The 14,755-nt window shown below is 50.1% G+C and overlaps 1 protein-coding gene across 1 annotated transcript in view; it reads left to right on the forward strand.

Annotated features, from left to right (window-relative positions):
• Positions 1-14,755, forward strand: part of NAB2 (NGFI-A binding protein 2) — a 161,280-nt gene that overhangs the window by 61,566 nt on the left and 84,959 nt on the right. Inside the window, exon 3 of the mRNA XM_086959979.1 lies at positions 12,196-12,329. Coding sequence (XP_086816105.1) covers positions 12,196-12,329 — 134 coding nt within the window. The remainder of the gene's footprint in view (positions 1-12,195; positions 12,330-14,755) is intronic.

Below are 14,755 nucleotides of genomic sequence, written 5' to 3' on the forward strand. Positions count from 1 at the left end.
TGGGCTAATATCCTTATGCAAAGCCAAATACATCCTAGTGAGCCCGCCCTGTTCCGGATCAAATTATGATGCCATGCTAGCATGGTTACCCCCGCCCCAATATATCGTGACCGGAATGATGAATGAGGGCACTGATAAAGACAACACCACTAATGAGCTCTTAACTGATCATAGATGATAATAAACATCAGTTAATAACAGAACAGATCTAATTAATTAGTTATGCTATATACACACCATCTACATCTGAGTGTAGCCTACACGTCATAGGGAACCTCGAAGATAAATGAATTGTAATAACAAGGCACGCACCTCTATCATTTACTATTTTGCTCACATGCCGGACCACAGCACCGGTCACTTCGGTGGCCTGTCATGAAGTGAACCACGACGTCTTCCTCTGACCGATACCTGCATGTATATGGAAAACGACATCCAAGCCCAGACCCCTCCTCCTCAACACAGCAGGCCATGGGGAGGCTGGGCGGGCTCGAGAACATGCCTAGGAATAATGTCTTATGGTGTTGGGAAGCCCTAGGCATGTAAGGGTATAGTTGACACGACATCTTCCCATCCGTATTGCTTCCTAAGACATGTCTAGTGCAATTAAGCAATTCATGTTATACTCAAGAGTGCAATACTAATCACAATGCGCAACAATGACCACTGGAATACATTAACAATGGGTACAGCAGCAGTGTGTAGCCGGGTGTAAAGAGCTCTACCTAGTGGCAGTAAACGCTATGTCCATTTAATACACCACCATAGAGGCTCTGACGTCCTACAAGTGTTGTGGTAGACACATGGAGAAAGAAACGATAGCCCTCTCTCCTTCAATACCAATAAAGAATGATTATATATTGTACATTGTCTGTCCACAACGTGGTTTCTCATGCATAATTTGGCCAGACATATCGCAGATTAAATTCCATCGGTAGGAGCTGGGGGGAGGGATGATGGCGGAACCCTGGTCGATAATGTTGTATAACTGCCACTAAATGTTACTTTTCTCACATACCAAAAGCTAGAAGAAAGCTCCCTGTGAAAGTGTTGACCTTGATTTGAAAATTAACTAAACCTGCGTAACTATGGAAATAAATTACAAACTCGACAGGAGCATGTATGTTACATCAACTCAACCTTAAATTATGGTCCCTAATTTACTCCAGTCCTAAAACACGACTCTCTTACCTCCCTCCAGAAAGCTAGAAAAGAGCTCCTTGGGAAAGTGTTGACCTTTTTAAAGTATATTTTAAAAATAGTCTTTTAATTCTGTAAAGCAAAAGGCTGAGATTTGAAAGTGTTTATTAGAGATTTGGATTGAAACCTTTGATTGCAAGTCAGCAAATGTTATTTTTTGTTGAATGTATTTTAATTTTTAGAAATGACGTGCTTTGCCCAAATTTAAAAAACTATTTTGGAGGTCATTTAAATTACGAGGCTATGTCAAGGAAAGGTGAATGTTCCCAGGGGAGTTTAGGAATGTTTTAAAATTGTCAGATTATTTCATGGAAATGTGTAAATTGGTGGGTGATTTCCAGCTGGTTTGAAAGCTACTGGCCGATTTTCAGAATGTGTGAAAGCATACGCGTACCGTTATTAAGGTATTAAAGCAGCAGAGTATTTTAAAGAGTGAAAGGTCAGACTTTGTTTTAATGGGGTGTAACAACTGTCAAAATGGGCAATTCTCTATTTATCTTCTAGTTCAGCACATAAACATGACAGGTGTTACTTCGCTGTCATTGAGAACCCACCATTTTGTAATTGTTACGGCATCACCACAATGCAATGTCACTGATGTTTTAGTGCTGCTGATTTTATCATCGTGCCCCCACCCGAACGTACAGGGCTCTTAAATATTCTCTGTAGGTGGTTCCTTTTTCCTCTCTAATTGGTTCAGTGGTTGACGCTGCCCTCTGCTCAGCGTCTTGTAGGGCAATGAGGCAGTGCCTGAATGCTGGTCTGGCAGGACATTGTGTGGGCCGTTTTTGGGTGTGTTTTATGGTCTGCTGGCCGTTTTTAGGCCTTGCAGTCATGCGCTGTTGCTGCGAGCGGTAGTGCATATAGTATAGGGGTTGGAGCCCGCACATAGCTTACCATTTGCTGGCTTGATAGCCAATCTTTTTAGCTGCCTTCTAATTGGCCACCATATGCCACATGTCACTTACTCACGCAGCGATTCAGTGTACTTTTCTTTTTACAATTGTTTCTGACCAGCATTTTTTTTTCTACCATTGCCTTTGTTCTTTGTTTTATACTTCCCTTCCTTTTACCAACACTTTGAGTTACTTAATTTCTTTTGCAATTCAGCGCTTCCTTTTACTGGAGCAAATAATCGTCATGGACTACTAAAGCAGTCCGCGTGACTGCATGTCCTCGGGGCTCTGAAATCTGGCTCCCCCCACGACCCTTGCGTGGCTCGGTTGTTGGCAGATCTAGCTGACTCGATTAACCCGAAAGTTAACAATCTGATTAATCAGTTGCTTCGCGAGGCATATGTCCCGCTTGCTTGGAAACAGGCCCTGTTATTGCCTTTACTCAAGAAGCCCACCCTCGACCCCTCGCTTCCTAGTAATTACAGACCTATTTCTCTTTTGCCTAGTTTGGCCAAGGTCTGCGAAAAGGTGGTCACTTCGCAGCTAACCAACTATGTGGCGAAGTCGGGTGCGCTACATCCTGCGCAATCGGGGTTTCAGGCTGCTCACAGCACAGAGTCGGCTTTGTTGGAGGTGGCAGAGGCTATTAGGGACTGTTTGGATGCCAGCGGGAGAGCAGCCTTGGTAATGCTGGATCTCTCGGCGACTTTCGACACGGTCCCTCACTCTCTCCTTCTTTTTTTTTTGGAAACCTTTATTTACCAAAACAAGTACACCGCTATTCAGCCGTACATCCCGGAGGCCAGGCAGCATCGTAGTGCAACTCGGAAACATGTACAAAAACAATGCACAGAAGTGGTCAGGTTTAATTTTACGATAGAATACTAAAATAACAATAAACATGACCAAAGCCAACAAAGAGAAACGTCAGAGAGAAAATAAGGAAAGAACAGAGAAAAGAGTGAAGAAAAAAAAGAAAAGAAGCAAGGCTGAGGACAAAGAGAATAGTTTAGGCATATATCACGGGGAGGGGCGAGGTTCGCACGCCTCATCAACAACAGAATGCATGACAGCCAGATGGACGGGGAGCAGAAATTCAGGATATAAAGCCTGGAACCTTGGGAGGGGGGAGCTACGGAGACAGGCGGATCTCAGGCTGTGTCATCTCCGGGGGTGCACAGATGTCTCCCCTGTACGAGTTCCACGCTCCCCATATCGACCCCCACATTCTGGGTTTGCCCCGAGCCAAGTAAACAGTCTTTTCTCGGAGCATGCACCAATCCATGTTGGTCTTCCACAGGTCGACAGTGGGGGGTGCGGGCGCACCCCATTTCTGGGCAATGTCCCTTTTGGCTATCATGTTACCCAGGGTGACCCAGCGGGTCTGAGCTACATTGTAGTCGTTCGGGCCCCAAACGTTCAGAAGACAGCGCCGGGCCTCCACAGGCAGGGACACGCCGGTCACAGCTCTCATCACTGCATGCACACGCCCCCAGTACGAGGCAATCACCGGACACTCCCAGATTACGTGCATAAAGGTCGCCACTACGCCACATCCTCTCCTGCACATTCCATCCTGAGAGAGTCCCATGCGTATCAGCCTTGGGCCCGTGATGTAAACCCTGTGGAGCACCTTCAACTGAACAAGTCTCAGCCTGGCCGAGATCGCCACCTCCTTAGGGGAAGAAACTGCTGACTGCCACTCCTCCTCATCCATCTCAATCCCATCATTCACCCAGAGGTCTTTCAGTTTCACCAGCAGGTCAGTCCGCACATTAATAAGCTTCTTATAGGTCAAGGAAATGGCACTATCCGGCATATGACCGTCCAACACCCTGTCTTCTAGCGGAGATGACTCAGGCACTTTCTCCCCCACGGGTATAGAAGATACGAGAGCGTGTCGAAGCTGTGCATAACGGAAATATTCCGTTGTACCCAATTGGAACTCGGTCTGTAGCGCTTCGAAGGATTTAACCTCCCCCCTAGTCATCATATCTGCCACCTTTGAAATACCGATGAGATCCCATCTGTCGAATCCCTTGGAGTGCCACAGGTTCCCAAGCAGGTCGGAGTCATACAGGGGAGTAGCCATAGTGAGTTTGCTCTGCCAACCCAGAGTCTTGGTCACCGCCCTCCAGAGGTGCACCGCCGTTTTAGTAGGCCCAGTCAATTTCCGATCCAGAGATCTAGAGTACAATGCCCTGTAGTAGTTCCCATCATTCGTAAGCCAGCGATCCATGGCATATCCAGGATTAACTACCGGACCATAAAAACCGTGGTTAACTGCCGCCAACTGAGACGCCCAATAGTAGCGGCGTATGTCAGGCAAGGCGATGCCTCCATCGTACCATGGAATAGTGAGCTTGGCAATAGAGATCCGCGGCCTACCATCCCACAGCAGGTTTCGCTGCAGGCTCTCAACCTCTCCAAAGTACTTGGCCGGCACTGGGTCTTGCGTATTCTGGAGCGCGTAGAGGAACCGCGGTAGGGACATCATTTTAAACAATGCTGCCCGGCCCAGCAGAGATATCGGCAGTCTCTTCCAGCCCTCCACGTCTCGCCGCAGCCTCACCAAAGGAGGGAGCAAGTTGTTAGTGTAACGAGCACGGGCCTCCTTTGAAATATAGATGCCCAGGTACTTGAAACCATGTTGCGAAATCTGTATGGAGCAGCCTCGAGGGAGGCGCGGAGTATCGCCACACAGCACATAGAGGGAGGACTTAGACCAATTGATGACCAGGCCCGAGTAACCACCAAAAGTGCCCAGTAGGTCAAACACCATAATCAAGGACCGGCAGGGAGAAGTGAGATATAAAAGGATGTCATCTGCGTAGAGCGATACTCGATCTTCAAAGCCAGGCGACCACGTGATACCTGCAACGTCGGGATGCATCCGAATCCACGCAGCCAACGGCTCAAGTGCTAGGGCAAACAGGAGCGGCGACAACGGGCAGCCCTGTCTAGTGCCCCTGCGCAAGGGAAACGAGGCAGACAGTCGGCCGTTCACCGTCACATTGGCAAGCGGGGAAGAGTAGAGGAGCTGGACCCAGCCGATGTACTCAGGTCCAAACCCAAGTTTAGTAAGCACAGCCCAGAGGTAATTCCACTCAAGCGAGTCGAATGCCATTGTCGCGTCGAGCGAGGCCAGGACTGTCGGCTCCGTGAGTAAGTGTGCCCGTGCCATTACCGCATGAAGCCTCCGAAGGTTGAGGGCCGTGTTCCGGTGCGGGATGAAGCCGGACTGGTCCGGATGAACCAAGTCCGCGATCACTCCCACCAGCCGGTTAGCAAGAAGCTTCGCCAAAATTTTCGGCTCGGCGTTCAGCAGGGAAATAGGGCGGTAGGAGCGGCACAGGTCTCGAGGCTTCCCTTCCTTGTGAATGACCACAATAGTGGCCAGTCGTTGGTCCAACGGGAGCTCACCTGCCTCACGGGCCGCCAGGAACATATCTCACAGTGGTGCAGCGATGGTATCAGCCCTGAGCTTGTATAGTTCCACCGGGATGCCATTGGGCCCCGGTGCTTTACCGGAGCGCAGCGACTTAATCGCCAGTGCCACCTCATCAGCCGTCATGTCCCGGTCCATATCCTCCCGCTCCGCGTCGGACAAGCAGGTGAGCTCGATCTCCTCCAGGAAGGAGGCCGAGTCAAGTTCGGACCTGTCGGAAACGGACGTATAGACCGTCTCAAAGTAGGCCGCAAACGTCTCGGCAATAGCAGCAGGGTCAGTGACGACGAGTCCGTCGTCGCCCAGTATCTCTGGTACCACTCGGGACGCCAGGTCCTTCTTATCCAACCATGCTAGAAGTTTACCCGCCTTATCCCCAGCGTCATATATCCTGCCCTGCTGTTCCCTACTCATCGCCTTAGCTGCATCAGTAGCAGTGGCCCTAAGTTCCGACTGCTTCAGGGCGAGAGCATGGAGCAAGTCCGGAGTCGGTCCCAGGGCCAGCTGGGAGTTTAGATCAGCAATATCCGACTCGAGCCGAACCAAGTCTTCATCCCGTCTTCTGCGCGCATCGGCTATCAAGGAGAAGGCTTCCCCTCTGAGAACCGTTTTGAAGGCCTCCCAAAGGGAGACGGCCGAGTCTACAGAACCCGAATTTTCAGCAAAGTACAGATCAATAGACTTCGCCAGGAGATCGCGGGTCTTGGGATTACGAAAATGCCAGGGATTAATAGGCGCCACTCTCGATGTCGCCACGATGTGGAAGTCGAAAGACACCCAAACCGGGGAATGGTCCGAAATACCCCTGGCCATGAAACGAGCATTGGAAACCGACTGTGCCTGGGCCGCGGGGGTCAGGACATAATCAATACGGGAAAGACTCCCGTGGGCCCCGGAGTGGAAAGTGTACTGTCTCTGAGCGGGATGTAACAGTCGCCAACAGTCAACCAAGCCCAAGGTGGCAATGAAGTCTGGGAGCCAGGACTGTGCACTACGTAGATCTCTGGATGGGAAACGATCCAAATCACCTGAAACCACAGATTTAAAGTCCCCACCCAGAATCAGCAGGCCCTCCGGGAGTCCCAAAATGGCGCCACACAAATCCCGAAAAGTGGATGTTTGCAGCCCCGGGGGGACGTAAACCGAAACTAAAACCAAAGTGCGCCCCTCCCACCTACAAACCACCGCAACGTATCGGCCCCTGTCGTCAACCAGGGTAGACTCCACCTCTAGGGGAAGGGACATGCGCACCATGATGCCCACCCCACGGGACCCCATAGAGAAACCCGAATGGGCCACCATTTTAAAACCTCTTCTGTTCAAGGCCCTACAGGTGTTACCTACAAGATGAGTTTCCTGCAAAAGAACGACATCTGGGGTACAACGTTTAAGCATCTGCAGAACCACACCACGTTTAATGCGATCCCCCAACCCATTAACGTTCCAGCTCAACAAATTCAATGGTTTACCCCCCATCATCATGGACGTTCTCCCCCCTCAACCCCCCCCGGAATGCAGCCCATGAGCAAAGATCATCAGAACAATGAAACCCCAGCCATGATGAGTACGGAAAGAATAGAGCAAACAAGAAGGAAACGTTCCAACTACCCCCCACCCTGCACCCCTGCATTAGACTAGAAGCCACCCCAACTAGCAGTGTGCCTGTCGCCCCTTAAACTAATCTACAAGAAGCCTCTAGAGGAGAAAAGAGACATCCTATCCCCCCCGTCACCCTCCATATCAAAGTGCAGAATTAACAAAAACAAAAGAGACAAAAGTCAGAGTCGGTGCCAGTCGCAGCAACCCTCCCAAGTAAAGTCACAGGCAGATTGGTCATTCCCAGGAACCTGATCCTCCTGCAGCATCCTCTGTCTGGTCATCCGGCTCGGTCCGCTGTTGAGGCAAAGTGTCCAACCAGTCCCCTGCTGCATCTGGAAGGTCAAAAAACACTGTCCGGTTACCATGCTCGATGCGAAGTTTTGCAGGATAAAGCATGGAGTAGCGCATCCCCATCTCCCGAAGCCGCCTCCTCACTCCAGTAAAACTTTGCCGGCGCTTCTGGACAGCCTGAGTAAAGTCAGGGAAGAAGTTAACGTCTGCATTTTGGAATCGCAGGGGGCCAACGCTCCTCGATGCCTGCAAAATGGCGTCCCGGTCCCTATAATTAAAGAGTCTCGCAATGATGGGGCGAGGGGATGCACCCGACTTCGGCGGGCCACCCGGGATCCTGTGAGCCCTCTCGACTGAGAAAAACTTGCTCAAACCTCCCGGCGCCAAGTTCTTAACCACCAAGTCCTCCACAAAAAGTTCCACCGACCCTTCCTCGGCTCTCTCCGGCACTCCCGTAATGCGGACATTCTGGCGCCGTGCCCGTCCCTCGAATTCGTCGAGCCGGCGCGCAAGCATCCCATTAGCCGTCTTCAGATCACGGACCTCAGTCTGTACGTCCGACATGTCGTTGATTAAGCTCGACGTTTTGAGGTCCAGGGACTTTACCGTATCATTTGTCTTGCCAAGATCAGTTCTGATAAGATTAAGTTCGATCTTTAGGGTATCCACTTTGCTGGACAGCGCCTCGTGTAGACTATGCATCTCAGCCTTCACACCAGCAATGGCACCCATCACGTCCCAAAGCGTAAATTCAGAATCATCAGGGGACACGTCCCGTAACGAGTCTTTAGTTCGGCCCGTCAGGACCGGCGACCCCTTAGATTGAGAAAACCATTCCGGAAAATTCGATTGGGAATGGGTCGGCTTTCTGCTGACTCTCGGAGGCTTTCCTTTGTCCGAGTCCCCTCTACCCGCCATATTGAAATGCTATGGCAGGACAGTCACCAAACGCAACCTCAGTCGGTACCAGAAATGCGGCAATGGAAGTTCCAGGAACCATCAAAAAGAGAGTGCAGTGAAGAGTGCCCGGGCCAGCTGGTCCAGTCAGTTCGATAGGCCCGAACAGGGAGTCCCGCGACAGGCCACCACTCGATCCCAACGGTGTCAGCCAATGACGCAGGCGGGGCCCGCCAACTTCACGACGACATAACTCGGTCCAGGAAGATCGGATTTTCGATCTGAGAACGGGCGCCGCTTCAGCACCGGCTTAGCTGATGATTCCCACCGTCGTGGGACAGGATAGGCGACAGGATCACTGCGGAGGATCGGGAGGTCTTCGGAGCTCCGAGCTCACGCGGCCATCTTGTTCGCCCGCGAAGCTCCTCCCCCCACTCTCTCCTTCTTAACCGATTGTCCGAGATCAGCATTACGGGTACGGCGTGGAGTTGGTTGCAATCCTTTTTGGAGGACAGGTCACAGCAAGTCTGGCTGCCTCCGTTTTCCTCGTCATCCTCCCCTCTCTCCACTGGTGTCCCGCAGGGCTCTTCCCTTAGTCCCCTTTTGTTTAACATCTTTATGACTCCCCTGGTTTACCTCGCGGAGTCATTGGGGGCTAGGGTGATGGCATATGCGGATGACATGCAGGTATTGTTCACCTGGAGAAGGGGCGAGGATTCGGTCATCATGGTTCAGGGTTGTCTTTCTGCAGTGTTTCACTGGCTGGCCAACGCACAGCTTAAGTTCAACGAGGAGAAGTCGGAGGTGCTCCTGTTTGGGGCATTTCCTGCTGGCTTTAGAACTAGACTATGGCCTCCGGACTTTCCGCCCCCTCAATCAGACAAGGGCCTTGCAAAAAACTTGGGGGTGTGGTTTGAGGAAAATCTGAATTTTGCGACGCATGTCAAAAAACTCACAGGGACTTGTTTTGGTATACTTAAAACCCTGCGAAAATTCCTCCCCCTTCTACCTATGGATGCCAAAGAAACAGTAGTCCGGGCTTTGATTCTCTCACGGTTGGATTATTCCAACGCGCTTTTAGTTGGTTGCCCAGGCTATTTCATAAAAAAGTTACAGGTAGTTCAAAACGCGGCTGCTCGGCTCCTAATGGGCCTCTCTTCCAGGCAGAGCGTGCGGGTCCATCTCCGCCACCTTCATTGGCTCCCTGTTGAGGCCCGTTTGAAATTTAAAATGTTGGTCATTGTCCAACGGGCCTTGTATGGATTGGGCCCTCTCTATCTGCAGAAGCGTTTCACTTTTTATTCCCCTACAAGGACTCTGCGGTCTTCGGACCAACTCCTTATCCAGACTCCGCGTTTTTTGCGCCATAGGTTAGGCGGCTGCTCTTTCACCCGTAAAGCTGGCCTAGCCTGGAATGAGCTTCCTCTTGCTCTTAGGAAGGTTGCTGACCCGGCTGTCTTTAAAAAGAGCCTAAAAACACTATTGTTCTGAGCCCATTCTTTTGAGGCTTTGCCTGCTGCGTTGGTGGGCGGGGGTTCCGGGTAGCAGCTCCAGGATACTCTGAGTAACTGCGTGCTTTAGAAATTATTATTATTATTATTATTTAAGAAGCTTATAGAGCGCGCAGCTACCCCCGTCGGGGGTGTCCCGGCGCTGAGAGAACAAGTATATCACCAGAGGAGGCAACCAGGGTCCTACCATCCAGCCCAGTGTAGCAGAGGCCCTCCTACTCAAGGTTGGGTGAACAGCCAGGTTTTTAATTTGCGTCTGAAGATCTGCTCAGACTCGATAAACCTAAGGTCTAAAGGGAGGTCGTTTCAGAATTTAGCCGCCGTCACACCGAACGTTCTGCCACCGCTCCGGGCTAGCCTGAATCTGGGAACAATCAGTAGACGTAGATTGTTGGACCTTAGGTTTCTTTCAGACTTTGATAGTTTGAGTCTTTTGCTCAGGTAAGATGGGCCGAATGCGTGAATGGCTCGAAAGGCAAGGGTAAGGATTTTGAACTGAACTCTACGGGCGATTGGGAGCCAGTGTAAATCATTCCGATATGCTTTGACCGAGTTGCGGGTAGGGATGTTTCCAATAAGCCTAGCTGCCGCATTCTGAACGATTTGCAATCGGTCAATGAGATAGAGGGGGGCTCCAGCATATAGGCTGTTGGCGTAGTCCAGATGTGCCGTAATGAGAGCATGGACAATTGTTTTGCGGGAAGTCTGAGGGAGGTAAGGAAAGATCTTCCTGATCCTGCGCAACTTGCCAAAGCACGCTGCAGTGACTTTGTTAACCTGGGCTTTGCAGGGCAAGGTGTTATCGAAAAGGAAGCCGAGATTACGGGCTGACTCAACTGGATTGGGAGGGGGGTTCAGCACAGTAGGCCACCACAGGTTGGCTGGGGGGGCTGATTTCTGACTAAAGAAAAGCACCTCGGTTTTATCTGTATTTAGGGCCAGATGATTAGAAGCCATCCAGGTGCAAATGTTGCCAAGGCAGTTACGAAAGTTGGAAAAATGCGAGTCAGAATGGTCTCTAAAAGAAAAAGCGAGCTGAGTATCATCAGCATAAGAGACCACCCTGACTCCCCACGATTCAACTACCCTGGCAAGAGGGCCCACATATGCATTAAACAAAAGAGGGCTTAAGGCGGAGCCCTGAGGCACACCGCAAACAAGGGGTTTGTCCTCTGACTCAAAAGGACGCAGAAGTACCCTTTGGGATCTCCCTAAGAGAAATGATTTGATCCAGGCTAGGGCCGTGCCTCCAATCCCCAACTGCTGCAACCTAGTCACCAGGATATCATGAGACACTGTATCGAATGTAGCGGACAGGTCCAGGAGGACTACATAACATATGCAGGATAACATAACATAACATAACATAACATGTGTGTCACAGACTCGTAGAGAAGCTACCCCACTCCACCCTAATCTACCCCACTCCACCCAAATCTACCACACACCACTCCAATCTACCCCACTCCAACTCAATCTACCCCTCTCCAATCCATTCCACTATGATCTACCCAAATTTACCCACTCCACTCTAATCTACCCCACTCTACCAATTCCACTCTCCCACTGTAAATCCCACTCCACCCTACCCCAACCTACCTCACTCCACTCTTCCCTAATCAATCTACCCCAGTCTACCCCACTCCAGTCTACCCCAACCCACCAACCCCACCCCAATCCATCTCTCCCCACCCACCCCTCTCCACTCCACGCTACTAAATCTTAGCCATGCTGAACAGCAGCCACACTAATTTACAATGTGGCTAAAATACATTGCCTAAGCCAATAGCTCTTGCAGAGGCGACACCTATTGGTTTGCTAATGCTAGTTTACGATTAATTTACCTGCTATTAAAACAAATGTTACCTGCAGCAAGCTCAAATCTATGCAGTCTTCCATACCTTGCAAAACACTTACATAGCGTATCTTTAAAAGTTCAAAACGGTCCCAATTTTGCAAACATGGGTATCTTTTCACAGTCCGACCATACCTCTGCCCCGTTCCTCTGATATTAATGTCTGGTGGGTGTTTTCTTATGGCATCTTACTAAGGAAAAAGTGTGAGAGAGAGTGAGGCATGCACGGCAGGATTTGACTGCAGGGAGAAACATCCACATCGTCAGTGTGCTTGGTAGAAAAATATCTATTTAAATGAATCGGAGGAGGCTCACAGGGATCACACCATGTGCAGTTGTCTGCTATAGTTTGTTTGCACCTACTGTCACATACCTGCAATGTAACATGCTTCTGTTAAAGCAAAAAAATGTGGTCAGTTGGCAAAGACCAATTTCCATTGGATGGCAGTTATTGACACAGTGCTGTTCTTCCCCACCCCTCTTGCCCTTACCCACCAGTTGACCATTAATGAGGCTGCTGCCCAGTTCTGCATGAGGGACCACTCCCTGCTTCTGCGTCGTGTGGAGCTCTTCTCACTGTCCAGGCAAGTTGCTCGGGAGAGCACCTACCTTGCCTCGCTCAAGAGTTCCAGGTAAGCTTTCACTTAAAAAACAAGCATTTGCAATGCAATAGGTCTCGCATTAGGAAAGTTTGATCTATTGGTATTGTAAATGACAAATATTTTATTTATGTGTTGGTTTTGAAAATAGCGAAATTAATAGCGTTGTCATTTACAATGCCAATAGTTTTAACTTTCGAAAGCGTGGCACCTATAGCATTTGTAATGCAATATGTGTTGATGTATTAATATTACAAATAACAATGGCTTTTATTTTTTTGATAACTAATACTTAAATAAAAACGTATTGTAATTTATAATGGCAATAGCTTAAACTTTTGTAAATAACTTCTGGGAAGATTATGTTCAGTGTATTTTATTGTGATGAAATCCAAGAACAGCAGTGAAATATTAACATCTTTTTGTGACATTTGTAATAAAGCTTGAAACATTGAGAGAACATATTAGAACCAGTTGTTGTTGAATGTTGCACAGAGAGATGCTGTGGCCTTTAGTGGTGCTGAGTGATGCTGTGGCCTTCAGTGGTGCTGAGTGATGCTGTGGCCTTCAGTGGTGCTGAGTGATGCTGTGGCCTTCAGTGGTGCTGAGTGATGCTGTGGTGTTGAGTGGTGCTGAGTGATGCTGTGGCATTCAGTGGTGCTGAGTGATGCTGTGGCATTCAGTGGTGCTGTGGCGTTGAGTGGTGCTGAGTGATGCTGTCGCATTGAGTAATGCTGTGGTGTTGAGTGATGCTGTGGCATTGAGGGATGCTGTGTGCTGAGTGGTGCTGTGGCGTTGAGTGGTGCTGTGGCGTTGAGTGGTGCTGTGGTGTTGAGTGGTTCTGTGGCGTTGAGTGGTTCTGTGGCGTTGAGTGGTTCTGTGACGTTGAGTGGTGCTGAGTGATGCTGTGGTGTTGAGTGATGCTGTGGTGGTGCTGAGTGATGCTGTGGTGGTGCTGAGTGGGAGATGAGGAGAGGGAGAAAAAGGAGAGCAGGGAGAGGGAGAGGGTAAAGAGAGAGAGAGAGGAGAGAGGGGGGAGAGATGAGAGAGAGAGGGGGAGAGAGGAGAGGGAGACGGAGACGGGGAGAGAGGAGAGGGAAGAGAGGGAAAGGGCGAGAGGGAGAGAGGGAGAGGGAAGTGAGGGAAAGGGAGAGAGAGAAAGGGAGAGGGGGTAGAGGGAGAGAGGGAGGGTAAGAAGAGAGGGGGAGGACGAGAGCGAAGGAAGGAGGGGAGAGAGAGGGGAGGGAGAGAGGGAGAGAGGGAGGAGAGCAGGCAGAGGGGGAGATGGGGAGAGGGAGAAAAAGGAGAGCAGGGGGAAGGTAAAGAGGGAGAGAGGAGGGAGAGGGGGAGAGGAGAGACAGGGAGAGGGTGAGAGAGGAGAGAGGGAGAGGGAAGTGAGGGAAAGGGAGAGAGGGAGAGTGAGAGAGTGAGGGGAGGGAGGGAGAGGGAGGACGAGAGGGAAGGAGGGAGAGGAGGGGAAATAGAAGGCAGAAACTGACTGAGAAACAGACACAAAGAAGGAGTAAGAGAGAAAGGATGGCAGGTTTTGAGGAAGAAGAGTGCCGCAGACAGAGATCATGCGGTGAGAAACAGGAGAGGCAAAGGCAGATATGGAAGACGACGATCCACCGAGCAGGTCAAGCCGCGGAGAGGCACAGGCATAGAGCAGGCAGAGCACGGGGAGAGGGGGGGCACAGAGAGACTGAAGAAGTGGCAGCTAGATTGTAGGTGCTATAAAAGGAGGAGATAGTGAGTCTGAAAAAGGTACGAGTGGGCCAGAGAGATTGCGAGAGAGAAAGACGAAAGCAGACAATATGAATGAAAGGGAGAGAAAGAGTAAGACAAACTGGAGGGAGACAACGAGAAGTTGGGGGAAAATGAATCCATGGGGCCAGCAAATGAGGGACTGGGAAGTACGTAATACAGACGAGATAATGGTAGTAGATGGACGAGTTGAAAAAAAGAGATGGGCAAAAGGCAGTACAGTGAGACACAGGGAGAACGAAAGAGAAAGAAGAGGGCATCATTGGGTAAAAGTGACAGACAGAGAGAGAGAGAGGCAAGAGGAAGTGTAAAGTTTGAGTCCAAGAGAGGAGAGCTATACAGACAATAAAAGCATGGGTGCACAAACAGACACAGGCAAGAGATAGAATACTCAGGGAGAAATATAGCAACGAGAGATAGAGTGACAGCAATAAAGAGACTAGTAGAGTGAATGGGAAACTCAGAATTCCAATATTTTAAGGGCAGAGTAGGAAAGAGACATGCATTAGACAGGCAATGAGGATGAGAAAAACGAAGATCAACGCACGAGAGGAAGAGAGCAATAAAGACACTTAGAGCGCTGAAAGGGAAGCTGCAAACAGGGAGGAGATCGCCCTGGGAGGTCCTGCCACACTAACCTGGTGCCGTGAGGGGAACCGCGGAAGACACACTAGCGCCACACTAGCGCCAACATC

This window comes from Lissotriton vulgaris, chromosome 1_1 (assembly GCF_964263255.1).
Source record: "Lissotriton vulgaris chromosome 1_1, aLisVul1.2, whole genome shotgun sequence".
NCBI classification, from domain to species: Eukaryota; Metazoa; Chordata; class Amphibia; order Caudata; family Salamandridae; genus Lissotriton; species Lissotriton vulgaris.